General features: G+C 47.9%; 1 protein-coding gene across 2 annotated transcripts in view; it reads left to right on the forward strand.

Moving 5' to 3' along the window:
- Positions 1-1,013: 1,013 nt before the first annotated feature.
- The window catches only part of HNF1A (HNF1 homeobox A), a 35,185-nt gene continuing 18,121 nt past the window's right edge, over positions 1,014-18,077 (forward strand). Inside the window, exons 1-2 of one of the 2 annotated variants that reach the window (XM_053588247.1) lie at positions 1,014-5,390; positions 14,808-15,007. In XM_053588247.1, coding sequence (XP_053444222.1) covers positions 5,065-5,390; positions 14,808-15,007 — 526 coding nt within the window. In that variant the 5' untranslated portion in view covers positions 1,014-5,064. The remainder of the gene's footprint in view (positions 5,391-14,807; positions 15,008-18,077) is intronic. The other variant, XM_053588248.1, reaches the window with a different exon arrangement.

Raw genomic sequence — 18,077 nt, forward strand, 5'->3', positions numbered from 1 at the left:
AGCAGTTAATAAGTACCGATATCATGGAAGGGATTCGGGCCCCACCTTCTTGGCTTCCTCTGGCTCCCTGTTGTAGGTAAACAGTCTTTGCAAGGATAGTAACCAGGAGAACCTTGAAACCCCAAAGAAGTATGAGAGAACAGCACATGGCATCTTCCCTGCCTTTTAGCCCAGACTTGAGAATGCTGCCTCTAGCTGCAAGATGCCAGACCTCAAAGCAACTTGCTCTGTGGGCTTTTTTTTTTTGAGACAGGTCTCACCATGTCTCCCTCAGTAGAGTGCTGTGGCGTCACAGGTCACAGCAACCTCAAACTCTTGGGCTCGAGCGATTCTCTTGCCTCAGCCTCCCAAGTAGCTGGGACTATAGGCACCTGCCACAATGCCTGGCTATTCTTTTGTTGTTGTTGCAGTTGTCATTATTGTTCAGCAGGCCTGGGCTGGGTTTGAACCCACAAGCCCTGGTATATGTGGCCAGCACCCTAACCACTGAGCTTTGGGCACTGAGACAACTTGCTCTATGGTGAAAAAAAGCTCTGGGCTTATGCCTGTAATCGTAGCACTCTGAGAGGCCCAGGTGGATGGATTGTCTGATCTCAGGAGTTTGAGACCAGCCTGAGCAAGCGTGTGCCTCATCTCTACTAAAAATAGAAAAACTAGATGGGCATTATGGCAGGTGCCTTGTAGTCCCAGGTACTTGGGAGGCTGAGGCACGAGATCACTTAAGCCCAAGAGTTTGAGGTTGCTGTGAGCTAATGATACCATGGTATTTTACCCAGGGTGACTAAGTGAGACTCTGTCTCAGAAAAAAAAAAAGCATTGGAGGAAACAGGGTCCCACTGTCATCAGCAGCTGGTTCATCCTGCATAGTCAGACTGCCTGGCTCAGAAAGGAGGACTTGCACTCCAGTGCTGAGGTGCTCTGAGCAGCCATTTAACCCCTCTGGACCTCTCTTTCCTCCTTGCAGAATGAGAATAACAACAGTTTCTAATTCAGAGAGTTATTCTAAGCATGAAGTTCATTACTAAAGTTTAGTTCAGAGAGAGAGCTGGGCATGGTGGCACTTGCGTGTAATTCCAGCTATTCTGGAGGCTGAGGCAGGAGGATCAATTGAGGCAAGGAGTTCAAGATCAGCCTGGGTGACACAGCAAGACCTCATCTGGGGGAGAGGGGTAGCGTCTGCAAAGCTAAGTGTAGACAGTTAGTTGCAATGAAATGGAACTATTCATTTAAGAAATATTTATTGCTCTCACCTAATGGGCACAACGTAAGGGTATGTGGCACACCTCCTGGGTACAAGGGACACAACTACAATAGGGAATTTACCTAACAAATGCAAACATTGTAACCTAATCATATGTACCCTCGTATTAATCTGAAATAAAAAAAGAAATATTTATCAAACACCAACTGTATATCTGCAGCAATATACTAGACACTGGGAATACAGTAGTGAACAAGAAAGGATTCCCTGCCCTCATGGGGCTTACATTCTATCAGAGGAAGACAGATTATAAACAATAAACAGAATATGTACATAAGTGAGTACATATAGGGCAGTATTGTACAACAGAAATATGACATGTGCCAATATATATAATTAAAAATTTTTCAGTATTGGGCAGCACCTGTGGCTCAGTGGGTAGGCGCCAGCCCCATATACTGAGGGTGGTGGGTTCAAACCAGCCACCCCCCAGCCAAACTGCAACAAAAAAATAGCTGGGCATTGTGGCAGGCACCTGTGGTCCCAGCTACTTGGGAGGCTGAGGCAAGAGAATTGCCTAAGCCCAGAAGTTGGAGGTTGCTGTGAGCTGTGTGACGCCATGGCACTCTACCAAGGGCGATGAAGTGAGACTCTGTCTCAAAAAAAAAAAAAAAAAAATTCAGTATCATCATCAAAAAAGTAAAAAGAACAAGTTAAAAAAAATTTGTTAAGGGCAGTGCCTGTGGCTCAAGAAGTAGGGCGCCAGTCCCATATGCCGGAGGTGGTGGGTTCAAACCCAGCCCCGGCCAAAAACCAAAAAAAAATTTGTTAAAACTAAAACATCTTAGGCAGCGCCCATAGCACAGTGGTTACAGTGCCACCCACATAATCCGAGGCTGGTGGGTTGAATCTAGCCGGGCCAGCTAAAGCAACAATGACAACAACAACAACAACAACAAAAAATAGCCGGGCACTGTGGCGGGCGTCTGTAGTCCCAGTTACTTGGGAGGCTGAGGCAAGAGAATCACTTAAGCCCAAGAGTTAGAGGTTCCTGTGAGCTGTGACGCTTCAGCACTCTACCGAGGGTTACATAGTGAGACTGTGTCTCAAAAAACAAAAAGCTTTCCCCAAACCCCCCTAAAACCTAAAACAATTTTAATTAATCTAATCAAAATTATTTTGACTGGAATGGCATAATGTATTAATATAATCAATGTATTATTAATATGCAGATGACATGATTTAATTTTAATTAAATCTGAAAATTATTGTTAATTTTTTAGTATTTTTAATTTAAAAATTTAACACAATATATCAAAAACGCCATCATCTTGACAATTGACATTAGCAGTGTTTCAAGTGCTCAGTAGCTGCATGTGGCTGGTGGATACTGTATCAGACTGTATACTGGAAGGTGATAAATCCTGTGCAAAAATGCAAAAGTCATTAGGGGTAAGAGGGAACCAGAGCACCATATATGGGAAGGGCAGGACTGAGAAGGCAGATTTGAGCTGAGTTAGGGCAAACAGCTTGATTATTACTATTTTGAGACAGAGTCTTGCTTTGTTGCCCAGGCTGGAGTGCAGTGGTGTCAACATAGCTAACTGCAGACTGCAGCCCCAAACTCCTGGGCTCAAGTAGTCCTCCTGCCTCACCCCTGAAAGATGCGGGCCTACTGCAGCTGCCCCAGATTGAGGGGCAAGGAGTCCCTCAACACACCTATTCCAGGAAGTGGTGTGTACACCTCATTCTGCGGGCCTAGGGCTGCCCCAGGGGACAAACTGGAGGAATATTGTCCAGGTTTTTGACTGGAGAAGAAAGAGGTAGGAGGGTAGAGGTAGAGGTAGGAGGTAGGTGTGTGAGGGACAAGTTCTTCCCCAGGGCCAGGCTTAGGGGCAGGTGCGGAGGGGGCCTGTGTTTACTTAAAAGCTTGATATTTTCTTCAGCACAGATTTTTTTTTTTTAGATTAATTTAAAAAAATTTAATTGATTTACATACCATGGAATTCATCCTTCTAAAAATGTACGATTCATTGCGTTTTTGTACATTCATGGAGTATGTTTTCATCATTCCCAAAAGAAACCCTGTACCCATGAAGCCCCACTCTCCATTCCCTTCTCCTGCCCGGCCCCAGGTGACCACTAATCTACCATCTGTGACTATGGATTTGCCTATTCTGGACATTTCATATGAATGGAATCATACAACGTGTGGCCTTTGTGTCTGGCTCCTTTCACTTAGCTTAATGTTTTCAAGGTTCACTCATGTGGCATGTGTCACAACTTTGTTCCTTTTTATGAATAATACATCATTGCATGGATATGCCACATTTATTCATTCATCAGTTTTTTTTCTTTTTTTGTTTTTGTTTTTGTGGCAGAGTCTCAGTTTGTTACCCTCAGTAGAGTGCCCTGTCATCAGAGCTCACAGCAACCTCAAAAACTTGGGGTCAAGTGTTCCTCTTGCCTCAGCCTCCCGAGTAGTTGGAACCACAACACCCAGCTATTTTTTATTTATTTTATTTTTATTTATTTATTTTAGAGACAGAGTCTTACTATGTCACCCTCTGTAGAGTACTGTAACATCACAGCTCACAGCAACCTCAAACCCTTGGGCTTAAGTGATTCTCTTGCCTCAGCCTCCCAAGTAGCTGGGACTATAGGCACCCGTCACAATATCCGGCTATTTTGTTGTTGTCGTTGTCATTGTTGTTTGGCAGGCCCAGACAGGTTCGAATCCGCCAGCTGCTAGGCTATTTTTTAGAGACAGGGTCTCCCTCTTGCTCAGGCTGGTCTCCAACTTGTGAGCTCAAACAATCCACCCACCTTGGCCTCCTACAGTGCTAGGATTACAGGCGTGAGCCACCGCACCTGGCTGATCCATTCATCAGTTGATGGACATTTTATGTTTTTACCACTTTTTGGGCTATTGTGAATAATGCATTCACGTATAAGTTTTTGTGTGGATGTAGGTTTCTAATTCTTTGGGGTTTTTGCATTAGTTTTGATTTTAAAAATATATTGGATAAAAATGATATTTATCTTGATGCCTGTGTTTTTGGCACCCCCTCACTCACCTCAACCTAGTCCCACCCTGTGTGACTTGGGTAAGTTGCTAAACCTCCCAGGGCCTGGATTTCCTCCTCTAAAATGGGGACAATCCCTGTACCTGCTCACAGTTGTTAGCAGAGTACAATGAAGTAAAGACGCACATTACATAGAAGACTCTCAACAAGTTTTTCCTACAGAGAAACCTGATGTGGGGCCTGGGATGGGGCTGGAGGGTCCTCAAAGGGACATGACCTAGCTCTGCCCTTGAGAAGAGCTGGTCCAGCTGCCTAGAACTCTCTGATGCTTTCATTCTCAAATGAAACATGCATTTTTTCCTTTTCCTGCCCTGGGTGGGGGGCCCATTGCTGCTTACCCCACAGCCTCCCTGTTTCCTAGCACCTTCCATTCCAGCTGCCCAGGGGCTCCCACCTTCACCTCCCCCATCCTCTCCTGTGCCCACTCCCACTGAAGGTCCATGGCTCCCTGTCCCTCTACACTGCCATGAGGCCTGCACTTTGCAGGGCTGAAGTCCAAAGTTCAGTCCTTTCGCTAAGCACACGGATAAATATGAACCTTGGAGAATTTCCCCAGGTCCAATGTAAACAGAGCAGGCAGGGGCCCTGATTCACTGGCCGCTGGGGCCAGGATTGGGGGTTGGGGGTGCCCACAGGGCTTGGCTAGTGGGGTTTGGGGGGGCAGTGATTGTAAGGAGCCTGGTTTGTGTTTGCCACTGGCCGGCAAGTAACAGCCCACGAGGTGGGGGAGGCGGCCAGTGTGGTGGACCTGCCGCGTGGCCCTGCGGTGGTAGAGCCATGGTTGCTAAACTGAGCCAGCTGCAGACAGAGCTCCTGGCCGCCTTGCTTGAATCAGGCCTGAGCAAAGAGGCGTTGATCCAGGCGCTGGGTGAGCCGGGACCCTACTTGCTGGCTGGAGATGGTCCCCTGGACAAGGGGGAGTCCTGCGTCAGTGGCCGAGGGGAGTTGGCTGAGCTGCCCAACGGGCTGGGGGAAACTCGGGGCTCCGAGGACGAGACGGACGACGATGGGGAAGAGTTCACACCACCCATCCTCAAGGAGCTGGAGAACCTCAGCCCCGAGGAGGCAGCCCACCAGAAAGCCGTGGTGGAGACCCTTCTGCAGTAAGGACCCCCTCCCCATCCCCAGCTCCCAGGAAGGAGCCCAGAGGGGTCTACCCTCACCTTCTCTTCTGAGTCTAGAGTCCCCAGGGTCTGTGTGGCCTTTAGTGTAGCTGCTGGAAAGGGGGATAGGGACGATGAGAGCCTGGAGGAGAGGGAGTCCTTGCTTGGAGGTTGGAACTCCTAGTCCTGACCTGCTCCACTGCAGAGTCCCTAGTCCATGAGCCGTGGCCTTCAGCCCAGCCTTTGGGAGCGAGACATACCCCAGGGAGGCTCAGACATGGGAGAAAGGCAGGAGAATCCACCACTGGAACTTCTGGAGAACCAGGGGGTGGTGAAAAGTTTTAGCCACCACAAACATTTGTACCCTCTCAAATCCTAAGTTGTACACCAAGTCCTCCAGGTGTAGGCTCAGGAGCCAGAAAGCAGAAGAGCCGAGGCTGGGGTTTTGGGGGCTTTCCTGGCCACCTGAGGACCCAAACACTCAGTTGGGGAAGCCTAGGTCTTTCTTACCTGAGGCAGGAGGAGTCTCGGGGTGGGAGTTGTTCCCCTTTTCTGCACAGCCACAGGCACCCCATGTTGCCAGCAGGTGCCTTTCATTAGAGGCCTCCCTATCCCATACTCCCCTCTGCCAACTGGCTCCCCATCTCCTGGATAACTGGGTGGGTCCGGAGCTCGATGCCTCCCCTCTCCTCAGTAGTACTGACCTAGTTACTAATTACCCATGTGCTTTATTATTTCTCTTTTGTTTTATAAATTTATAAATGGCAAAAGGCTCTGATAAGGTCTGTGATCATTAACTTGTAGGGATGGTGGCCTGGAGAGGCCTGGGCCAACCCCCCTCCCACCCAGTGGGGGATGGGGGTGCTGGGGTGGGGGAAGGGCGGCAAGGACCACCCCACCCAAAGGCTCCATGACCTCCAGGCTAACCGCTGCCTGCTTAACAGGGATGGGGGTGGGGGAGGGTGGGGGTGTAGGAGGGTTTACTGCCCTCCAGGCGCTTGGCTGAGATTTCACATGGGCAATTTCTTTTAATATTAAGAGGAACCCTAGGAAGAAGCTGGTGATAATTTTACTTCACGGATGGTGAAACTGAGTCTTGCAATGGGGAAGCAGCTTGACTAAGGACATACCCAGCTGTTTGGTCCTCTCAATGCCTACAACTCAGGGCCAGGGACCAGTGGGTGGGGGAGGGCATGGGGGGGTGGCTGAGGAAGAGCCCAGAAGACGCTCTGCAGGGGACCATCTCTTTTCTGTCCAAGGTCCTGATCCCAGCATGGGGTGGGGGAGGGCTTGTGGCTTCCTGCCTTCCCAGAGGCCTCAGGGAGCCTCTGGAGGACCTTTTCTGGGGGCAGAGGAGCTGTCAGGGCCCCCTGACTTGGCAGGAACAGTAGGGCAAAGGGCTGCTGGGCCACAGGGGAGGGGCAACGAGTCAGGCCTCCTAGACCCAGGGTGAGGGCAGCCTGGACAGGGTGGGGCTGGACCTGACCTGCTCCAGGCCCCAGATGGGACTGGGGGCTCTAGGGCAAGGGTGGGGACGGTGGTGCCCGGGGCCTTTCTTACCTGGCAGGGTGGGGGTCTCTTGGTTGGCAGCCCCTTTGGTGGGATGGTGGGGTTGGGGGAAGCTTGATCCATAGCCTTGGAGGGGGAAGCAGAGGCCAAAGTGCCTCCTGGGGACCAGAAGAGACCAAGAGGCTGAGGGACAGAAAGGACACAGGGAGGAGGAGCAAAGATGAAGAGAGAAGCAGGAGAGCAAAGGAGCCAGGAAGGCAGAGGGGCTCAGCTGGGAGAAGGGGCCGGACAGAGAGTGAGGCTCCCCAAGCTGAGAGGAGGCTGGAGTGCTTCCCTCCTGCCTGGATCAGGTTTTCTTTAATGCTAACAGCGTGCTATTTACTTTCCATTTAAATTTGAGATGTTGCTATAAATTATCAACCAGCTCCTTGTTCCTGCAGAGTTTATAACTAACTACCTGGGTTACTTATTGTTCAGGGAACAAAAGGGACCTGAAAACGCCCCAAGGAAAATATTGGGGCCTCTAGCCTCAGGACTGGGGGCAAGAGCCTGAAGGAGAGGGTGGGGGACCACCCCTACCCATGGATGCCACGGCTGGGGGGCATTGAGGCTGGAGGTACAGAGGCAGGACTTCAGTGGCAGCTGTTTCTGGGGAGAGGATAGCATCTGGGAAGAGGCTGAGGTGGGTTCTGGGTTTCGGACCCCTCCATTGTATCTCATAATTGTGGTCACAGTAGGACCCTGAGCTCTTGCCTCAGATTTCTACCCTTAGTTTACCACATGACCTTGAGCAAATTTCTTCTTCTCCTTCTGCCTCAGTTTCCCCACCTGGACATGGATTAAGTCAGTTCCTCCTTCCTCTACCCGACTACCTTCCCTGACTTCATACTGGCTTTGCTGTCTCTGAGCACACCAAACTGATTCCTACCTCAGGGCCTTTGCCCATGCCACAAGGCCTCCTTCCAGATCTTCCCTCCCATGGCCAATTCCTTCTTCAGTTCCCTGATGGCCTTACCCAAAGGTGGGCCCCACCCTTAGTCATTATCCCTGCCACTTTGCTTTCTTTCTCCTGTCCCTTATTACTACTTTTGATGACCTTAGTTTGTTTTCTATTTCCTGCCATAAAACTAGAAGCTCCTCAAGGGCAAGGCCTATGTTGCCTTACTCACCACTTGCACCCTCCATATCCAGCCCCATGGCTGATTCAGCAGGAATGAATGAGCAACTAGGATTCTCTGAGGCTCTGAGGATACCTGCTGCCCCTTGGCCAGGGCTGAGAGAGGAACCGGGACCCACGGGTTCTTGTTGGGTGTCCTACCCGGTCCTCCCAGCTCATAACCCAGCCTTGGGGCTCTCTGATCTTTCCCATCAGGGAGCACTGGGGCATTGAGACCCAGGAGGACAGTAGACAAGGCAGGACAAAGGATCTGTCACCCCTAACCAAAGCCAGCCTGCCTGCATCTGAATCTCAGCTCTGCCTTTTATGTGCTCAGGCAGGTGATTTCATTTTTCGCAGCCTGAGTTTCGTTTGCAAGGCAGAGATGATAACACTTACCTACATGATACATGTAGCCTGCATACATAGTAAGCACAATAAATATGGCAGTTAGTAGTGGTCCCATTTTACAGATGAGCAAATTAAGGCTCAGAGAGGCAGTGACTTACCGAAGGTAACTCTTCCAAAGTTATATAGTAAGACCAGGAATTAGACCTTAGTCCTCCTACCCAACATTTAGCACAACAACCTTTGTCTACTTCTTGCTTTTCCCTCCCTGGTCATTCTTGCTCTTCAACTTGCCCACCAGCTCACTTCCATGCAGTGCTTCACAGTTCAGGAAGGGCTTATAAATGCAAAAAATTCATTCTTTCCTCCTGACAATCTTTGAAGTATGAAATATCATTAGCCCTATTTCACAGATGAGGAAATTGAGGCAAACAGAGGTTAAGCAGCTATCCAAGGGCACTTGATAGGGCGTGGCATAGCTAGGATTCAAACTGAGATCTAAAGCCCCCACACTGAGGAGTCAGCTACCCCTCTAGATGGGTGGCACTTCAGGCTGACCACGGTTCCATCACCTGGGATGCCCTGCCCCGTGGGCACCAGAGAGCAAAAGGCCCAGTGCCTTGGAAGTCTGATCGCCCCTGAAATGGGTAGGATGGGGGGAGATGTGAAGGCAGATTTTCACCTCTTCGGGGCTCTGATGTGATGTGGGTCCAGGGGTCCCCATGAGCAGCATCCCCATGTCATCAACACAGATGATGACAATATTGGTCCACTTCTTGAGCACTTGCTATGTGACAGGCCCTGCTCTATGTATTTCCCTATTTGAAACTCATTTAACATCCCCGATAGCAGTGTGAAGTAGGCATGCATTTACCCCATGTTACAGGGCAGATGCGCATCACGAAAGATGACATGGGGCTAGGTCACAGGGGTGGGATTTGAACTCAGTTTGGTTTGATTCTCAAACCCATTAAAGAATCAAAGCAAGGGATGCCTGGAGATTTGGCCTCTAAGTTGGGAGAGTTAGGCAAGCTGTCCTGGTAAAGAGTCAGGTCATTGAAACTGAATGTGTGGAAGAGACACAAAGATAAAGATTGAGCAGAGTGAGAGAGCGATTCAGTTGGTTCTAGAAAAAAAGTGGCACAAGCTTACCTAAGGGTATGTGTCAAAACTATTCAGAGTACAGGGTGGCGCCTGTGGCTCAGTGGGTAAGGCACCAGCCCCATATACGGAGGGTGGCGGGTTCAAACCCGGCCCCGGCTGAACTGCAACAACAAAATAGCCGGGCGTTGTGGCGGGCGCCTGTAGTCCCAGCTGATCGTGAGGCTGAGGTAAGAGAATCTCTTAAGCCCAGGAGTTAGAACTGTGTGAACTGTGTGATGCCATGGCCCTCTACTGAGGGTGATAGAGTGAGACTCTATCTCTACAAAAAAAAAAAAAAACAACTATTAAGAGTACAGGATAAGGGCGGCGCCTGTGGCTCAGTGAGCAGGGCGCTGGCCCCATATGCCGAGGGTAGCGGGTTCAAACCCGGTCCCGGCCAAACTGCAACAACAAAATAGCCGGGCGTTGTGGCGGGTGCCTGTAGTCCCAGCTACTCGGGAGGCTGAGGCAACAGAATCGCTTAAGCCCAGGAGTTGGAGGTTGCTGTGAGCTGTGTGACGCCACGGCGCTCTACCGAGGGCCATAAAGTGAGACTCTGTCTCTACAAAAAAAAAAAAAAAAAGAGTACAGGATAAATGTCTTACCACAACAAATAAGTAAGTGAGGTGAAGGCTATGTTAACTAGTTTGCTGTAACCATTCCAAATTGTATATAAAATCAGCACATTGTACCCCGTAAATGCATTAATGTACACAGTTATGACTTAATAAAAAAATAAAAAAGAAAAAAGTGGCACAGGCAACTTCTCTCACAAAAGGGAAAGACAGGCCCTCTCAGCGATCTGTGTCCTGAAACTAGCATTTTAAATTCACTTGTGTTGTTGTGAATTTGTTGTCCAACTTTACCAGTAATTGTTCACATGAGCTGGTTTTAACTCATTTGCTTTCCATTTTCACATGAAATATCTGTCTGGTATTTCTGCATGTTGTATATTTATTTGTGAAGGGTGCTGGCCTGTATTGTCAAGTTCAGTTTAAATGTGACCTGACGTGGAAAAACCCGGGGTGGAGGTGGTGGGGGAGAGGAAGGGAGGGAGAGAAAGAAAGAGACAGGGAATCAGATGGATAGAGGCAGACAGCAAAATCTTTAGTCTGAGCCCAGGAGAGGCAAGGGAGGGATGCATGCATGGGAGTGTGATGACTGCAGGTGGGGGAGGGGAGGCCATCAGGCAGCCCAAGTCTGCGATCAGATAAACATGTTTGCCCTGAAGCACAAGGCTGGACTTTGTACTGCCCTTCCCTCTGAGCCCTGACTTACATCCAGGGAAGGAAGGGAGGCAGAGAAGAGTGGATCCAAAGAGCCTCTGAAAGCAGAGAGAGAGAGAGAAGCTGGGGGGAGAGGTCTCAGGGAGTCCCTGCAAGATGAAATATTCTCTCTCTTTTTTTTTTGTTTTTTTGAGAAAGAATCGTACTCTGTCATCCACCTGGGTAGATGTGGTGTCATCGTAGCTCATAGCAACCTCAAACTCTTGGGCTCAAGCGATCTTCCTGCTTCAGCTTCTTGAGTAGCTGGGACTACAGGTGCCCACCACAATGCCAACCTAGTTTTTGTTGTTGTTTTTCTACTTTTAGTAGAGATGGGATTTTGCTGTTGCTCCCGAGCTCAAGGGATCTTCCTGCCTGGGCCTCCCAGAGTGCTAGGATTACAGGCATGAGCTACCTATCCCGGCCAAAGTGAAATATTCTTTTTATTTTTTTTTTCAAAGTGAAATATTCTTGAGTCCCAGCTAGGTCACCTCCAACAAGCAACTTCACCTTTCTAAGTCTCAGTTGTCCTACCTGTGAAATGGGCATATAAGTAGTAACTACTTGCTGGGGTTACTGTAAGATTTGGAGGGCCAATGCTTCCAGTGAATCCTTGAGAAATAGCAGCTTTCAGAATTTTTACTCAAACAGAACTTTGGTGTCTCCACTGCTGATTTATTATATTTTATTTTATTTTTTGGAGACAGAGTCTCAAGCTATTGCCCTGGGTAGAGTGCTGTGGCGTCACAGCTCACAGCAACCTCCAACTCATTGGGCTAAAGTGATTCTCTTGCCTCAGCCTCCAAGTAGCTGGGATTACGGGTGCCTGCCATAATGCCTGGCTGTTTTTTGATTGTGGTTGTTATTGTTTTTTTTTTTTTTTTTGTAGAGACAGAGTCTCACTTTATGGCCCGTGGCCTCACACAGCTCACAGCAACCTCCAACTCCTGGGCTTAAGTGATTCTCTTGCCTCAGCCTCCCGAGTAGCTGGGACTACAGGCGCCCGCCACAACGCCCGGCTATTTGTTGTGGTTGTCATTGTTGTTTATTGGCAAGCCTGGGCTGGATCTGAACCTACCAGCTCTGGTGTATGTGGCTGGCGCCTTAGCTGCTTGAGCTATAGGCGCCGAGCCATTTAATTTAATTTAATTTAATCTTTTGAGACAGAGTCTCACTCTGTTGCCCAGGTTAGAATGTCATGGCCTTGGCCTAGCTCACAGCAACCTTAAACTCCTGGGCTCAAGCTATGTTCCTGACTCAGCTTCCTGAGCAGCTGGGACTACAGGCACCTGCCTCAATGTTTGGCTAATTTTTCTATTTTTAGTAGAGATGGGGTCTTGCTCTTGCTCAGGATGGTCTTGAACTCCTTAGCTCAAGGGACCACCTGCCTTGGTCTCCCAAAGTGCTACCATTACAGGCGTGAGTCAGCATGCTGAGCCGCTGACTGTTTCAATTTATCTGTCTCTACCTTCTTTTCATTTCTATCTGGGAACTGCTGATAAAAGGGGTGGAAGTCCAAGGCTGAAGAAAGGCATTGCTAAGAGCAAAGCATGGGCTGGTTCTTTGAGGAAGGAGAGAGAGGCTGGGAGGGAAGGCAGGGTGGGTGGGCTTCTTAGTGTAGGGGCCTTATTTGACTTGTTTACAATCCAATTTTAAATATTATATACGCACATGTAGCATATTATATGTTACATACTTTAAAAAGTACACAATAACAGCAGAGAAAACTGCCCCTCTCACCCTTATCCCCAGCAGCTGGGTGTCATCAGTTACTTCTGTGTTATTTCATGCATGCAGAAGTATGTAGACAGCCCCCCCCCCTTTTTTTTGAGACAGAGTCTCATATGTCACCCTTGGTAGAGTGCTGTGGCGTCACAGCTCACAGCAACCTCAAACTCTTGGGCTTAAGCGATTCTCTTGCCTCAGCCTCCCAAGTAGCTGGGACTACAGGCGCCTGCCACAATACCCTGCTATTTTGTTGTTGTCGCAGTTGTCGTTGTTTTTAGCTTGCCTGGGCCAGGTTTGAACCCACCACCCTTGGTGTATGTGGCTGGTGCCCTAAGCACTGTGCTACGGGCGCCGAGCCTGTAGAAAGCCCCTTTTACCTTGCTTCGAATTTTACCCTTTTACCTTGCTTTGAATTTTACCAAATAACAGCATAGCAGACATAGCAGATAAACTCTGATCCATCTGGGCACACACAGAGCCTCCCCAGTGGGATTTTAGAGGTGCAATAAACAGTTGAACTACAACTTATTTCATCGGTGTCCTCTGGCTGGGCTCCTTGGTTTGTCTCCAGTCTCTTGCTAGGGCAAGCAATGTGGTAACTAACACATTTCCTTTTATATGTGACATTTGTCACCCATGCTGGTATTAGAAGACTCTAATTCTAGAAGCAAATTGTTTTTTTGTTTTAGACAGAGTCGCACATTGTCACACTTGGTAGAGTGCCCTGATGTCATAGCTCAGAGCAACCTCCAACTCTTGGGCTTAAGTGATCCTCTTGCCTCAGCCTCACGAGTAGCTGGGACTACAGGTGCTGGGACTACAGGTGCCCACCACAACCCCTAGCTAGTTTTTCTATTTTTAGTAGAAAATAGACACTGTCTCGCTTTTGTTCAGACTGGTCTCGAACTCCTGAGCTCAAGCAATCCACCTGCACTGGCCTCCAGGGTGCTAGGATTACAGGAGTGAGCCATTGGGCCTGGCCTCTAGAAGCAAATTGTTGAGTGAAACAGGGAAAGAGCACAGGAACCACACAGACCTGGCTTTAAATCCCAGTCTGCCTGTTCAGTGCTGTTGTATTGAGCTGTGTTTATCTGACACATAACTGTGATATGAGCTAGGAGAGTGAGAAAGAGAGGTGGGTTGAGACAGACCAGAAGAGAATTTATATGGTACTGGCAGCCTAAGCCCTTCCAGTGCCCACAAGGAGACCCACAGCAGGTAGAGGATGGGGACATGATGCACAGGTGGCATCAGTTCTCTTGAGTTTGTCTAGAGGGAGAATCTCAGCCCACATAGTGGGGTGCTGGTGCTTGAACACACATTTTTGGTACAATGAGGCCTCTAAATGCCAAGTCCATCACCTGGGACTTCTGAAAAATGAGCTGCCTGCTCTGGTGCTGTGGGGAAACTAGCCCGGCCACAGACAAGTATGTAGGGCAGAAATCATACAAGGTCAAAATGCCTCCTGAAAAATTTGCCAGGGCTGACTTAGAACTGAATCCCTTAATGTTGGATAGGACGCAGCTGGGCTGGCTGTGAGGTCTTGGACAAGAGGAGCAAGAGATCAAATTCTCTGAGCCTCAGTGGCCCTAACTGTAAAATGGGAGAATCCACATTTTTCTCCCTGTTTTCAGATTCAATGTTTTTCTTTTTCTGGTAAGTCTCCCTCAACCATCCACCCATTCACCTACCCACCATCATTTCCATCCGCCCTACCATCCATCCATCTATTATTCACTCATTTATTCATCAATGGTCTACTCTCATTAGGCCCATTTTGGGTGCCAAGAACCTCACAGCTCCTGCCCTCAAGGTGTTTACAGTCTCTCACAGTGGATAACATAGCCATAAATAACATTTCCAGGTAGGGTTAGGGGAGGAACTTTAAAGGAGGCATAAGGGTGAGGACGCTCCTTATCTGGCTCTGGTGGGAATCTGCTCATGGCTACATTTGTGTCTATGTTTCTAAACCTTTGTCTGTTCCCATGTCTGTGTGTCCATCAGCCTATGTCCACCTGTCTCTCCTGTGTTTTTGTCTTCAGATCCCTGTCTCCATATCCATATGTCTGCGTCTTTGTGTCCTGGCCTGGGTGACCACTCCTGACTGTGTCTGAGTCCAGCTGTAGGCTCCTGGGCTCCATAACTGCTTTAAGCCACAATCTCCACCCCCAGGGCTGACAGGTGTGCTAGGACCCAGGACACCATCTGCATCTGCAGAGGGCACGCCCTGCTGAGCAGATGCTGTCTTTATCTTTACCCTCCTCCCAGGGAGGACCCATGGCGTGTGGCAAAAATGGTCAAGTCCTACCTGCAGCAGCACAACATCCCACAGCGAGAGGTAGTGGACACCACTGGCCTCAACCAGTCCCACCTGTCCCAACACCTCAACAAGGGCACACCCATGAAGACGCAGAAGCGAGCTGCCCTGTACACCTGGTATGTCCGCAAGCAGCGAGAAGTGGCCCAGCGTAAGTAACAACCTTATTCCCTGTCTTCCCTGGCAGGGTCTAGGACTCTCCCCAACTCCTAGGTGGGGGCTGGAAGCTTCACTAGCCCCATTACACAGACAGGTAGACTGAGAGGAAGTCATGGGGTTCAACCCTCATTTATTACCTATTTTGCACCAGGCAGTTTGGGGGAGGAGAGTAGACTGGTTTTGGGGAACCAAAGATGGATGAAGGTCTGGGTTTCTGATTTCCAAGAGCTCACTGTTAAGTGGGAAAGGAGGAGAAAAGATCACTGTGATCCAGTAAGACATGTATTATAATGTAACAACAGCAATAGCGACACTACAATAGCTAGTCTTCATCAAGCATTCGCTGTGTGGCAGCCTCAGTGCAGAGTATTACACAAAGTACTTCGGAGTGTTGAGCTGACTGCAGAGAAGGGAGTAATTTATTCTTCCAGGAGGCAGAGGCATCGGGAAGGTGTGTACTAGAAGTATGACCTTTAGGGGCGGCGCCTGGGCTCAGTTGGTAAGGCGCCGGCCCCATATACCGAGGGTGGCAGGTTCAAACCCGGCCCGGCCAAATTGCAACCAAAAAATAGCCAGGCGTTGTGGCGAGCGCCTGTAGTCCCAGCTACTTGGGAGGCTGAGGCAAGAGAATTGCTTAAGCCCAGGAGTTGGAGGTTGCTGTGAGCTGTGTGAGGCCACGGCACTCTACTGAGGGCCATAAAGTGAGACTCTGTCTCTACAAAAAAAAAAAAAAAGAAGAAGTATGACCTTTTGACTAGGTTTTAAAGTGTGAGTTGGCTTTTGTCTCATGGAGATGCAGGGAAGGGTATTTCAGCAGAAGGAACAGCATAAGTAAAGCCTCAAAGGCAAGTTGCGGGCCCAGGGACTCTTCCACTGCAAAGTCAGGAAGACCTGGGTGCTCCATCACAGAGGAAATAGTGGGTTTCTTTATGCAGGGTTCATACCCCACCAAATCCCAAGTGCACTGTAGTAATTTTGCACTTATATCAATGTGTGTAACTTTTTTTACTTAAAAAGATTAATTATCCAGATATTTAAGAAAGGCAATACACCCTTGGTTTAAAAAGTAAGAAAAAAAGAGTTTACAATAAAAATTATCCTTTCTTTCAGACAGTCTTTAGCATCCCCAGTTTCCTGTGTATCTTTCTAGAGATTTTTTATGAATATGCTAGCTGTGGATCTGTTGTTTTCCTGCTCTTTTTTCTGGTTAATGGGAGCATACTACATATACTATTTGGGACCTTGCTTTTTTTTCTCTTAGTGATAAAGTTTGTACATATTTTCACATTAGCACGGAGAGGTTGGTTTGATGTCTTTCTTTTTTTTTTTTTGTAGAGACAGAGTCTCATTTTATGGCCCTTGGTAGAGTTCCATGGCATCACACAGCTCACAGCAACCTCCAGCTCCTGGGCTTAAGCGATTCTCTTGCCTCAGCCTCCCGAGTAGCTGGGACTACAGGCGCCTGCCACAACACCTGGCTATTTTTTTGTTGCAGTTTGGCCGGGGCCGAGTTTGAACCCACCACCCTCAGCATATGGGGCCGGCGCCCTACTCACTGAGCCACAGGTGCTGCCTGATGTCTTTCTTTTAAAAAGATATCCCACTATTTGTTTAACAAGCTACCTACTTGGTGGTGCCTGTGGCTCAAAGGAGTAGGGCACCGGGCCCATATGCTAGAGGTGGTGGGTTCAAGCCCAGCCTCAGCCAAAAACTGCAAAACAAACAAACAAACAAAAAAACAAACAAGCTACCTACTTAAGGACTTTTAGGGTTTTTCCAATCTACTAATACAACCAACTGCTGCAAAGAACATCCATATTTATATAAGTTCATGCTCATATATGTGTGTATGGGATAAATTCCTAGAAGTGGAATTCTAGGTCAGAGAGTAGATACTTTAAAATCTTTGCTAGATACTGCCATAGTTCCTTTCAAAGAGGTTGTACCAATTTCTACTTCCACTAACAGTAAAAATCACTATTGAAGAAAAAATAATGAATATAATAGACATCTCTTACCTTACTCTATGCCTAGCTCTCATCCTAATTATTGGGGTGCTCACTTTCTATTGTACTCTAATATATATTAAACTGGGAAAACCAGTACAAAACAGCAGGTTTTTATACTATTTTAATTTGTATGAAAAGAAACAATAAAGAGTTGTTTTGAAAATCTGTTAGAACTAGGTTTAGCTTCTGTGAGAAATTAATGTTTTCTCCTAACAACATTGCTGGAAGTTTTATCATATTAAACGAAATGCATTTTTTTATGTCTGTTAGAAATGTAATCAAGAATTTCAGCCTGCAGCTCATAGAAAAGAAGCCCAAATTACCTTCCTCTGAGGAACTTCAAAGGAGAAATTGGAGAACTTGAAATGCAGAACATTCAAGATACAGATATGAGACCTCATAGGAACAGGGATAGAACCCCAATTCAAACTGTTTTAGCTAATGGATATGAGGAATCCAGGGCTCCTTCAGGCATGGCTAGATCCAGGGGCTTAAATGATGTCCACATGGCATTTCTTAGCTCTGTTTTCTTTTATGTTTGGCTTCCTCATATAGGGAAAGATGGGTCCTGGAAGCCCTAGACTGCCATCCTACCAGCTTAGCAACCTCAGAGAGAAAAGAGCTCTTTTCAGCTACTCTGTTGATTGATCCTTTTTATTTTTAATAATGTAAACTTTAAAACTTAATATACTTTTAAATATAACAAAACTTTACATTTAACATACAAAAAGTACACAAATTCTGGCCAGGTGTGGTGGCTCACGCCTATAATCCCAGCACTCTGGGAGGCCGAGGCAGGTAGATTCCTTGAGCTCAAGAGTTTGAGACCAGCCTGAGCAAAAGCGAGATCCTGTCTCTACTAAAAATAGAAAAACTGAGGCAAGAGGATCATTTGAGCCTGAGTTGGAGATTGCTTTGAACTATGACACCATGGCATTCTACCTAGGGCAACAGCTTGGACATTGTGGCACGTGCCTGCAGTCCCAGCTACTTGAGAGGCTGAGGCAAGAGGATCACTTAAGCCCAAGTGTTTGAGCTTGCTGTGAGCTGTGA

This window comes from Nycticebus coucang, chromosome 4 (assembly GCF_027406575.1).
Source record: "Nycticebus coucang isolate mNycCou1 chromosome 4, mNycCou1.pri, whole genome shotgun sequence".
NCBI lineage: Eukaryota > Metazoa > Chordata > Mammalia > Primates > Lorisidae > Nycticebus > Nycticebus coucang.